At 41.4% G+C, this 13,158-nt stretch overlaps 1 protein-coding gene across 1 annotated transcript in view; it reads left to right on the forward strand.

Annotated features, from left to right (window-relative positions):
• The first annotated feature begins 9,186 nt into the window (after window positions 1-9,186).
• The window catches only part of kcnd2 (potassium voltage-gated channel, Shal-related subfamily, member 2), a 132,056-nt gene continuing 128,084 nt past the window's right edge, over window positions 9,187-13,158 (forward strand). The window contains exons 1-2 of the mRNA XM_065289945.2: window positions 9,187-9,815; window positions 10,081-11,281. Coding sequence (XP_065146017.1) covers window positions 10,170-11,281 — 1,112 coding nt within the window. The 5' untranslated portion in view covers window positions 9,187-9,815; window positions 10,081-10,169. The remainder of the gene's footprint in view (window positions 9,816-10,080; window positions 11,282-13,158) is intronic.

Below are 13,158 nucleotides of genomic sequence, written 5' to 3' on the forward strand. Positions count from 1 at the left end.
ATACAAAGTTATTATACACAGTTCACATACATGTATGATCTAATACAAAAACTCTTATTCTGCTATAGATTCATTGCGATTAATCGTTATGCATCCCTATTAGCCATCTTGTAAAATACATACAAATTGCCATGGGATAGCGTTGGGTCATACGAATTAATAGGTATTAGCCACCTCATAAAATGCGAACGAATTGCCATGAGATTGCATTGAATTAACCTAAAAAAAAAAATGTATACACAAACCTGGTACATAAAACAAATTTCTCTTTTGTGAACAAAATATAACAGATTTAAAAACAGACATAAACAGATGAAAAGGATAACAAGGGGTTAAACCTAATACTGTATATTGTAAATTCTACTGCAATAAACCGTATTTCCATATGTTTTAACTGTTAAATTTGAGGTCTTGTTCTCTAAAACATATGACAGTTTTTCACTGTAAATTCTAGGGTTATTTCATGTTTGTGAAATATGGTTTTATTCTGTAGCACGCTATTTTACTGTTAAATTTACAGAATTTTTTTACAGTGTAAAGTAGTAGAGGAGAGAAGGACACATGTCAGACATTGACATAGAGATGCTTTGGCACATCAGCGCACTAATACTAAAATCTCTGGTGTGTTTGTGTGTGTATGTGTAGTTGATTGGCACGTCTGAGGTTATTTTGAGGATGCAGCTGTCTTTAGCAGAGGAGAGAAGATGAAAGCTTTTAGATGAAGATCTGACTCTATGCCCTGCAAACGCACACATGCACAGACGGAGAGATCCACATCATGCACCGGCCGATAAATTGAATCATAATTCACATCCGTCCTAGCCTGTATCCCAAGTCAAGGTGAAATTTATCCGATTAAAGGAGGGGGACGCAAACTGAGCTTTATATGGGACGGGAGACTCTGAATGACAATCAAATACAGCGTAAAGTCTTGTGTGTGCTTGCGTGATATGTAAAGGGTCAGACTAAAGGGAGATGTGCAGATGTCTTTAAGGTTCCCGTAAGTATGGATCTTTCTCTCCTGTGTGTGCTGTAATTGCACGTTGTTTGCTACATCTGTCCCCAACACTGATGAATGAGAACGAGAGGAGATGTGGTGGAGAATGTGAATGTCCCACACAAACACATACACACTCATTCAACCCACCCGCCTCTATTGGGCAAAATATAGCATGTAGCCAAAAATAAAGCTTCCTCAATATCCTATTGCAGTAGGTTTCTTGATGGCTGTATGCTATACGAAAGAGTTATCATTATGTTTATTTATGGGTTCTTTTGATGTATTTTGAGTCAAAGTCTCACTGTTTGGACTCTTATTTCACTTTCTCTCCTTATTTTTGCTGTTTACTGTGTCTTAATGAAAGTTAAAAGGCACACGCACCAAGTTGGGTAAAACAGTAATTACGGAGTTCTCCGTCTTATCATTACTCAAGCTGTTGTGACATACGTTATGATTTACCACCAACACAGTTGTTTGGCATTTATATTTTGTTATGATGGGAATTACTTGTTGTGCAGTCACAAAGGCAGTGCACCTTGCCTGTGTCTTTTCAGCTTGAGAATGTGTAAGTTTTTAAATCTGGAAGCCTCTGATTTTAGATTTCGTAACAATTTTTTACAGCTTGCGAATTTGAAAAGTAAAACTGTGACACGCAAGCTTAAAATAAGCAAGGTTATCATTTGTTGTTGTGGAAGTTAATAGAGTAAGCATTAGAATTAGCTTTGTAGTTTTGATATGAACAGGCCTTTACAGTCATTATTTTATATATGTGACCCTGAACCACAAAACCAGTCATAAGCCGCAAAAGCCTTTAAATGGTCTCTCAGTCTATTTCTGTAGGCTACACAATCATGGGGAAGACTGCTGACTTGACAGTTGTTCAAAAGACGACCATTGACACCTTGCACAATGAGGACAAGACACAAAAGGTCATTTCAAAAGAGACTGACTGTTCATAGAGTTCTGTGTTCAAGCACATTAATAGAAAGGCGAAGGGAAGGAAAAGATGTGGTAGAAAAAAAGTGTACAATAAATAGGGATAACCGCAACCTGGAGAGGATTGTCAAACAAACCCCGTTCAAAAATGTGGGGGAGATTCAGAAAGAGTGGACTGCAGCTGGAGTCAGTGCTTCAAGAACCACTATGCAAAGACATATGCAAAACTTGGGTTTCAGCGGTCACATTTTTGAGTCAAGCCACTCTTGAACAACAGACAGTGTCAGAAGCAACTTTATGGAGACAGCCTCTGACAAGGGCCAAATTGTGATTGTTAGACGACTAGGTCAGAGCATCTCCAAAGCTGCAGGTCTTGTGGGGTGTTCCCAGTCTGCAGTGGTCAGTACCTATTAAAAGTGATTAAAGCAGTGAACCGATGACAGGGTCCCAAGGCTCATTTACGTGGGGAGCGAAGGCTGGCCTGTGTGGTCTGATCCAACAGACGAGCTACTTCAGTTGAAATTGCTGAAAAAATAAATGGTGGTTCTGATAGAAAGGTGTCAGAACCCACAGTGCATTTCAGTTTGTTGCGTATGTGGCTGCGTTGCCGCAGACCAGTCAGGGTGCCCGTGCTGACCCCTGTCCACTACCAAAAGCACCTATGATGGGCACATGAGCATCAGAACTAAACCACGGAGCAATGGAAGAAGGTGGCCTGCCCTAATGAATCACATTTTATTTTACATCACATGGATGGCCGTGTGATGGAGAACAGCCTGGAGAACACATGGCACCAGGATGCACTATGGAAAGAAGGCAAGCCAATGGAGACAGCAGCATGATGGTTTGGGTCCTTCCATTCATGTGGCTGTTACTTTGACGTGTACAACCCACCTAAGCATTGTTGCAGACTATGTACACCTTTTCTTGGCCTCTTTCAGCAGAATAATGCACCCTGCTACAAAACAAAAATGGTTTGAGGAACACAACAACGAGTTCAAGGTGTTGAAAAATTCAAACATCTGTGGGATGGGCTGGACAAACAAGTCCAATCCATGGAGGCCCCACCTCACAACTTACAGGACTTAATGGATCTGCTGCTAAAGTATTGGTGCCAGATACCCCAGATACACCTTCAAAGGTCTAATGGAGTCCATGCCTCGATGGGTCCGGGCTGTTTTGGTGGCATAAAGGAGGACCTACACAATATTAGGGAGGTGGTCATAATGTAATGGCTGATCGGTGTACATCTCATCTAAAAGGTTGACCCTACTGACTGGTTTTGTGGTCCAGGGTCACATATATTTGTATTTCGAGCCATAATCCTCAAATTCTGTTGTTGTATTCTCAACTCTTAAGGAGTATCCACAAAGCATGGGTTCGGAACAACATGGGGAAGGGATAAATAAGGCAAAACTTTTAGATTTAGCCCGAACTATTCCATTAAAGGTCTTCAAATTTAACAGTTTTTTGATTCAGAGAGCTTCTTCTCAGGATCCTTCAAGCCTTTAATACTTCATTCAATTTAGCTTTTCTCGTACTTCATAGTCGTTTAGGAAGTTGAGTGATTTATTCCCGGAGGATTCATCTCAGATGGCAGACCTGAGTCAGCCCGTATCTCTCCATTTCATCCTTGCCAAGCGCTGTATTCTTTATGGCCTAATGCGGATCCCATTAAAATCTCAACTGCCTTTTAATAAACTTCCCAATGAACTGTCAATTTTATTCACAATAGTCATCCTTTTGTAATCCTTAAAAATCTGCACCAGCGTTTTCTCTGCATTAATCATTCACATCTATTCTGCTGGTAGTGTGATGGGTCATCTTCCTGATAGTGGCTGTCAGCAAACATCATAATCTCGGTTCGACACCTTTATATATGCACAGACAAAATATTTATTAAACGCTGAGGGGGGAAACGAGATGTAATTATCAGGTGTAAGGGATCTGTGAACGGCTACTCACGAGAGAGACGTTCAGCCGGGTTTGTGTTTCTGTCTTGTTTCGCGAGCGGGCAGGACGGTGTGAACTTTAATGAATGCCTCCAGGACCCATCTGAAGTCTATTTTGGTTCCATCACATGCCCAGGAGAAGCTAAATTGGGATGTATCATTTGGCAAGGTACACAGGTAGTTCGTACAGGAAAAAAAAATTGCAGACGATGTCTCTGTAGAGTATCAAAACGGCGAAGGAATGAATGGGTGATGTTTGTGTCACGTATAGCGAAGATACAAAGCCGTTGGGTTATTTTTATCCATAATGAGACTCTTTGACTTCTGGCACCCATGGTTTTTTGTTCGCAGATCCTGTAATGGAAGTGCAGAGAGTATCACACAGAATTCAATATTTCAGCTGACCTTACTTCAGTTCAACAGACAGCTTTTGATCTTTATACCTGTATCTTCCCCAAGCTATCCAGTTCATTTTGGCACATTTTGCTGGTTAGCGCGGCCCCATTAGATTCTGTAAGTACACCTGACATATATAAAACCCAAGTTGTCATTTTCCTGCAGCTCCCGTGCCGTCACATGGCATTTGAAGCTCAGCTGACCCCAAACCATCTAACTGCAGCGCCGTTCATCCGTACGCCATCATGAGCGATGATGCTTCGTCTCGAATTGTGCGTCTATGGGAGGGGGTTCTGCACCAGTTGAGCGACTGCATTAAGATGAATGGGAATGCTAATGGAAATCTTTCCCCAGGTGCTTTACGCTAGACCTCTGGGTTTCTGTTACAACACTTTTCATTGCTAAATCCAACAGCTTATTTATTCAGAGATCAATAAACACAAACTTTCATTTGTTAACTTCGCCGATAACACAAACATAAATATGCGGTGTTGGTCCAAAAGTGTTTTAGTTTTATATACAGGAATCCTTTAAAAAAATGCATCACGGGCAGTCATCTGAATCTTAGGTTACTGTGGCCTTGTTTCAGAGTTTGGTAAATCAGAAAGCTCTTGGTCCAGTCCATGCTGGGTGATGAACGATCGGTGTGGCGGGCTCACTCTGAGCGCCATTGTCAGGTATGAAAAATGACGTTATTATAGTTATACCGTTACCATGGAGCCTGTCAGAGAGGTTGAATAACACCAGCGGCGTTCATGATATTGTGTCACTCATAGCAGCCGGATGGCAGACATGGAGATCATATTCCTTAGAGCATCGCATATTTCTTTCTATATTACGTTCATGCTGTTTGCATGATCGGTCGCACATGCGCTTCAAGGTCATGTTTGCACGTGATTTCATTCACTTTGCTGTTGAATTACTAGGAATCTGTAGCACGTCTGAAGTCTTTCATGGTTTTATAAATGAGGGATGTTCAAATCATGTAATTTTTCAGTAATGACCAAAGTAGTTCCACCCAAAAATGAAAAGTCTGTAATTATTTACTCACCCTCATGTTTGATTGATGTTGTTACAAACTGTTGAATGCTGTATTCTGATTGGCTGAGGAAATGTTCCACGTGTGTTGATTATTTTTCTGTAAACCGCACAACAATTTTTGGGGCACTATTTACTTCCATTGACATTTCCATATTTTGAAGAATAATTGTAACTAAGCAGATGTGGGGCACAATTGACTTCCATTATAGACGGTTTCAGCAGTAACAACATAAACAAGCGGCTGTCGCGTCCGCACGTAACTTCCGGTAAACTCCGCTAAGAATAAATAACAACAAAGTTTTTAAAAGTAGTTTATTTATATAACAAGCAAAAAACAACACATAGATTACCCAATAAACCAAAACATTTTTTATTTTCGACGAGGCATTCGTTCAAGAGATCAGTTTAGTAACTAGTCAGACCATTAAAAAAACGAAACCGGAAGTAAGGTTTGGATCCAGACGTGTATCACGTGCGTCCGATGAAACCGTCTATAGGACAAATAATACAATGGATGACAGACCGCTAAATTATTCGAAAATAATGCACACCCAAGGTGGTAATGTGGCACGACGCAAATTTAAAATAATTCAAAGGACCAGAGTCAATTATTCTGCTTATATTATACCACAGTTACCACAAAAATTGCTCTGGTGCCTATTTTAAGATACCTAACCTGTCAAATGTCTCAAAAATAGGCACCAGAGCATTTTTTGTGGTAACCATGGTATAAGCGGAATAATTGACTCCGGTCCTTTGAATTTTTTTTTATTATTAGTGTCCTGCGGCATTAGCACCTTGGGTGTGGATTATTTTCCGAATAATTCAGTGGTCCGTCATCAATTATTCCTTACTTATTCTGTCATACACAAAAAAGATATTTGGGGCACCATTTACTTCCATTGTTTTATTTTTTTCTACTATGGAAGTCAATGGTGCCCCACATGTGTTTAGTTACAATCATTCTTCAAATATCTTTCAAAACAACGTTATTTTAAACAGGTTTTTAAAAACATTAGGGTGAGTAAATGAAGACTTAAAATAAATGTTTCGGTGAAACCTAAAATGAAAACGGTATACCCATTGACTTCCACAGTAGGAAAAACAAATACTACAGAAGTCAAAGGGTAACATCAACTGTGTCCTTACCATTTATGATCAAAATATCTTCGTTTGTGTTCAACAGAGAAAAGAAACTCATCCAGGTCTCTAACAACTTGAGGGTAGAGTAAATGACGACAGAATTTTCATTTTAAGGTGAACTAACCCTTTAAAGATTGGTTAAAGAGATAGTTCACTGAAGTATTAATATTCATTTACTCACCCTAATGTTGTTACAAACCTGTATAAATTACTTTGTTCTGATGAATACAAAAGAAGATATTTTAAAGAATGTTTGTAAGCAGATGTGGGGCACAATTGACTTCCATAGTAGGAAAAATAATGCTACAGTCTTTTAAATGGTTCATGTGCATACACATGTCATACGTACTACGGCACAAATGAAAGATTATGGTGCTCTCAATATAAAGTATGTCATCTCCATATACCACAGAAATACAATCCGATATATAATGTCTGAGCCTCTGAAGTTTAATAATATGGAGGTGCATTCATATGTAAAATTCATATCTAAAATCTCATTTCAATAGTATATTCTCTGACACATATACACCACATATTCTTCACCACGTATACCTGCTTGAACTTTAAAGGTTTTTTGACTACTTGTTCGGTTGGAGTTAATAATGAACTTACGATCTCAACCAGACTTGCACATGCATTACCAGTCAAAGGTTTAGACACACCAAATCATTCTTTGTGAATACTAGTTTCCACATGTTAATAGTAGTAAAAGTAAAATGAACAAACTATAAATAGAGCTATGGGGGAAGTGTTACCAAAAAAGTCCTCCTGTAGATAAAGCATTGCAAACATGATAAAAAATTTATAAAAGCGTCTGTCAAATGCATAAATGTAAATGAAAATAAATGATAACAGCATACAAGCCATTCTTTGTAGTCTGGTCTTCATTGATAAGGATCATTTCTAATAAATACCTTTTATGGACTGACCTTCAACAACAACAAACAGGACAATGAAATAGATTCAGTAGAAATTCATCTGTAGTTAAACACAAACACAGATAGCATCACAACACAAGCTACAAAGACCCCTAACAGATTCTCAATGTAATACTAGTAAGTGAGATTTTCATTGGTTTCGACAGAGGTGTAAAAGTGATCTGTTAAGGCGATGATGTAAGGGTTCACAAATCCTTCAGACGCGTGCAAACGCGAGCATCAACGCTGTCAGGTTTAGCTCGTGGGACTGAAATAGACGTGACTGGTAACTATGGTGACACCCGCGCCTGTCATATTTTGGCGCCATTTCTTTAGCAGCCTGCCTGAGGCAGGGAAATACTCTCAACTACAGTCGCACTAAAGTGACTACTAGTGCAAATCCTGACTATTTTGGTATATTCTTTTTAAAATGTTTAGTGTGCGTGCTCACGGTTAATAATGTTAACATACTGATAGTTTAAGGAACGAAATAAATTTGGATGTGGGCTGGCCGTGTCATTTCCCTGAAGGAATTACCAGTGCTGCATAATGCATTACAATTGTGTTTTTAGGCAAGCATAAGTTATAGCCTTTGGTTGGTGAATAAAATGCCAACTGTTAAAAATTTCTTTTTCTGTTTGCCAATAACTTACTGTAGATTTAAATTGATGTTATTTACTGGCAACAGTTTGTTCAAAGTTAAATGAACATAAAATATTAACAAGATTTTATAAAAAAGTATACCATTACGCAAAGCATTCTGGGAACCAGAAAATCCTTATCAATTTTTTTTTTTCAGATTTTGGTTCCCAGAAACGCTTTGCGTAATGGTATACTTTTTATAATTTGTCCTGTAAAGATTACATCTTGTTAATGTTTAACATTCATATATCATAATCTCAAACAGCTGTTAGTAATCCTGTAATTTCTACAGATTTTTTTTAACAGTGAACCTGAAAAAATACTCATATTTAAGCTCAATGTATTGGCTTTACAGATATAAATGTAAAGAAGTGCTAGCTATAAAACATATGTCGGATGTACTTTCTGAAGCGGATGTGAATTGATTGCGAAAAATTGGAAGCTGATATATAAACAAACGTCCAGTTTTATATTAGAAGATAATGAATTGCTTTGGAGCCGTTGGGTCTCATTTGCCAGTAAGCGCGCGCAGCGCAACATTGGCTTGTCGCTGTCCATGGTGCTGAAATAAAAGCCACTAAAGCATTTGGTGTGTAAACTCTCTCTTTCTCACACAATATTTCATCTGCGATACGTCAATGTGACTAATTTTAAAGGCTCTGCGCCAGAGTCGCGTACACAAACATCACATGGCTCTGAGCTGGCGCAGCTGTTTTCCTTCACTGGCTGAAATCAGTTTTGGCAAAGCGGTGCCCTTCTGTCAGGAGTTTAAGGGCTGCGCCAACTGGTTGATTCGTCTTTGATCTCAATCAATCACATTTCTGTATTGGGAACTGGAGGTGAATCTCATGAACTGTAGAAAAGTGTGAAAAATAAACGAATTGTAAAGTAACATGACTCATACAGGTTTGACTGATACTGTACATTCGTCTCTGAAAACTGTCTCCATCTAGCGGCTTCTCCCCTGCGCATATATTCTGTAGTAAAAGTACGAATCAATAATCTGACGTGTGGACACATCTGCAACCCCATCCCCGATCTCTCAGCTCTCGTCTTTACGCATTGCCCATCCTTTACTGAGCACCAGTAAAACTGCACATCTAATAACTCCAAGAGCCTTGGAATAACAATGCAGTGCATTGCACAGTAGAGTATTTCCTTCTCATTTGTAACTACTGTATGAATAAAGAACCTAAGCATAAAGAAAACGCTTAAGGTTGCTGTGCAATGCTTACGATGCATAGGCTGTGTTGCATTTATATGTGTTAACCGATGCCGGTGGCACGTGACACGCCTCCAATGCGCCGTGAGCAGAGAGCAAGTTGGGCTCCACCGCATACTCGCAGATCTCGGTCGGAAGCGGACAAAGCAACTTCCACCGAATCATTTGTTGCTGCTTCACTTTAACCTCGGGTGCACGTTTTTTTATTTCACGTTAAAGCGAGACAGTTTTTTTCTGGGTTACATTTGAATGATACAAGAAGGAAAGTATTGCGTTTCCAACGCACACTTGCCGGTGTGTTCTTGCTTTCATGCAAAAACGACTGTGGTAGTTTTCTCTGAGAGCGTCAGGGTGACACGAACTGTGGTTACTAGAAAGGCATGTCCTCGGACAACGGACTTTTATACTCGAATCCTCTACCTGACTTGTAAACTTGTTGCTTTTGTTCTGCAGCAGCTACGGAAACGCATTTGGATACTTGGGGTGCGCGTTTTTGCGTGTCGGCGATAAAGCAACTGCACTGATCTATATGTAAAACAACCCTACTCGTGATTTATGAGGAGGTAAGTTTTTTACTTTTATATCGGAGCGATTGACTGCGTTTTAGATGTATATGCAGTGCATTCTGAACATGGCAGAGAAGGCGTTTCTTTTACGCATGCATGCATTATAGTTATTCTAAGCGCAGGCGTGGTTTCACCATACATTTGAATGTAGTTAAGTTAATGATATGCCTCTTAGCTAGCATTGTAAAATATAATCAGCTGCATGTGGACAATTTTTCCTTGAACTTTACATCAAGTGGCCGCGCATTGTGCGTCTTTTCAGATGTCCTTTACCTGGGTTGCGGATCTGTGAGCGCAAAACGGAGCACCGACTCTGCTTCACTTGCACCGGGTCGCGCACATTTGGGCAGCATGGCAGCTGGAGTCGCAGCATGGCTACCATTCGCGCGCGCCGCGGCCATAGGATGGATGCCCGTGGCGAGCGCCCCGATGCCCCCTCCACCGCGGGAGATGAGGAGAGGTCAGGACGGGCTGATCATCTTGAACGTAAGCGGCTCTAAGTTTCAAACTTGGAAGAATACTTTGGAGAGGTACCCGGACACTTTACTAGGAAGCACAGAACGCGACTTCTTTTACCACGAGGAGACCAACGAGTACTTTTTTGACCGCGACCCGGACATATTCAGGCACATCCTCAACTTTTACCGAACCGGTAAACTACACTACCCTCGCCACGAGTGTATCTCCGCCTATGACGAGGAGCTGGCCTTCTTTGGCATAATTCCCGAGATAATAGGGGACTGCTGTTATGAGGAGTACAAAGATCGCAGGCGAGAGAACGCCGAGAGAATTCAGGACGACGAGGAGAACAATGAAGCTAACGATTTGGTGCTGCCGTCTTTGTCGTTCCGCGAGACCATGTGGCGAGCGTTTGAGAACCCTCACACCAGCACCATGGCGCTGGTGTTTTATTACGTCACGGGGTTTTTTATAGCCGTTTCGGTCATGGCCAACGTGGTGGAGACGGTCCCGTGCGGCTACGCGCCGAACAGGGTCAAGGAGATGTCATGTGGGGACCGCTACGCCCTCGCGTTCTTCTGTTTGGATACGGCCTGCGTTATGATCTTCACCGTCGAGTACCTGCTCCGTCTGATTGCTGCGCCCAGCAGGTACAAGTTTGTCAAGAGCGTGATGAGTATCATTGACGTGGTGGCCATCATGCCTTACTACATCGGCCTGGTCATGACGGACAACGAGGACGTGAGCGGGGCCTTCGTCACCCTCAGGGTCTTCAGGGTCTTTCGGATTTTCAAATTTTCGCGGCACTCGGCGGGACTGCGCATCCTGGGGTACACGCTCAAGAGCTGCGCGTCTGAACTGGGATTCCTGCTCTTCTCGCTCACCATGGCCATCATCATCTTCGCCACCGTCATGTTTTACGCAGAGAAAGGCTCCTCCGCCAGCAAGTTCACCAGCATACCGGCGGCTTTCTGGTACACCATAGTCACCATGACAACTCTGGGGTGAGTAGATGCTGATGCGCAATCTTACTGAATGGGTTTTTTTGTGCCCATGGCCTGCTGTCCAGACTGCAACTCCTTTTTTCACAAAGCATCCCGAAAAGTAGAGAAATAGCCAACATCAAGGGCCTGGGAGTTCAATGAAAGTGATAATTTAAAAAATAGACTCTCTCCCTTACTCATCCTCTTTCTTTCTTTCCCTCCCAGCTCTATCTCTCACATAGGTTTACTCACACTCACATGTGAGATCCGGGTGTAAATCATTGCTTGTTAGGACATTTTTGTACCATCTTGTTGGATACAGTAGGTTAATGTATGCGTTGCGCATTGGCAGGCTTATCCTTGTTTTTATTTGTCAGAAAGATTTTTAAAGTACAACCTAAAACAGATTACGCACGCATACATACAGCATAAAATACTGTGTTCTGCATTTCCTCTCAATGCACTCTTGGCGCATAGTGCTGTAGAATTGTTAATCTCCTCCTAGTCAATGAATATACAGGGACAAAGAGCTGGTTTCTGTAAGATGAATCTGAAGGCGATAACAACGTAATTGATTCGACATTCATTCATGAATGCTTTCATTCAACGCCTCAGCTTGGCGTCTTTAAACGTATGGCCTGCACAGAGCGCGTACTCTCCATGGTGCTGAACCGGCACGCTGCGTACTGCAGACGCCCTGCGGACGGACGCGGCGTCACTGGCGTATATAACGACACAGTCTTGAGTCACGAGGGGATTCTTTAAACCGCATGCTCCGACGCTTTGATCGGTGCGCCTTTGAAGTGTATTACTGTGTGTGTCATAACGTGCACTGCGAGTGGCAGTCTGCCGCCTGCGCCTGGCAGATAGCACATTACAGATCAGCAGTAAATCTGATTTAGAGACTTTCAGTAGTAGTTTGAAGTCTGACTGAACCATACCAACAGTTTATATCAACAGGACGTGTCTGCTGCCTGTGTTTCCTGTTACTTTGATAGAAAAAAATGTTTGGAGTTACTCTTTCAGACACTATGAATCATTGATTTTCAGTAATGAGGTTGTCTGAGTTGTTGTACACTGGGTAGCGCATGTGCTCATGATATATTGAAAGCTTTGAAAGCTGATAGTATGTCCCAGCACAGTACTCTTTCTCACCCAATTTTTCTGTCTGGTCGAAATTTGTATTATGAACAAAAAAAATCAGTTTTGGAGACAGAGCTACAAACCGTAGCTCAGTTTATAGAACATTGCATTAGCAACATGAATGTTGTGAGTTCAATTCCCAATGAACACACATATTGTTAATGAATGCACTGTTGCTTTAGATAAAAGTGCCTGTCAAATACAGGAATGTAAAGTGAAATTGTGTTTCAGGAGCGAGTCGCCATTATTCTGAGCAATTTGTGTCACGCCGCTCCTGGCCTGTCAAAGCGGATGACATGAATAAGAAAATGAAATTACGGCCTAGCGTTCAGCACCGTGTTAATGGAGGGAACATAGCGTGTGTGTGTTTGTGTTGCGGGGAGATGATTACTTGTTGGATCCAGCTGGTTTTAAACTATGTCTTCAAAACAGACCCACAGCTGCAGGGCTTCGGTGAAGCGGTCTCCTCTCTCTGCGGGCAGGCATGCTGTTCCTCATTTCAGATTTTATGGCATTGCCTCAGTGAGCCCATCTAGAGGAGCTTGCAGGGGGCAGGCGCTACAGCAGAGATCTGACCTGGTAAAGTCAAGTTCACCCTGTGACGAGTGAAATCCATGGTTTGGGATGAGATATTGGGCTTGAGACTATTTCATGTTTGAGTGGTTGCGTTTAAATCTCTATAAAAGCAAAATTAGACGTTGCCCCACAGCCTGACTTTCATCCACTTTACGGTTTATCCAGCAAAGAAATCATTT

The sequence above is a fragment of the Paramisgurnus dabryanus genome, chromosome 1 (assembly GCF_030506205.2).
Source record: "Paramisgurnus dabryanus chromosome 1, PD_genome_1.1, whole genome shotgun sequence".
Classification (NCBI taxonomy): Eukaryota; Metazoa; Chordata; class Actinopteri; order Cypriniformes; family Cobitidae; genus Paramisgurnus; species Paramisgurnus dabryanus.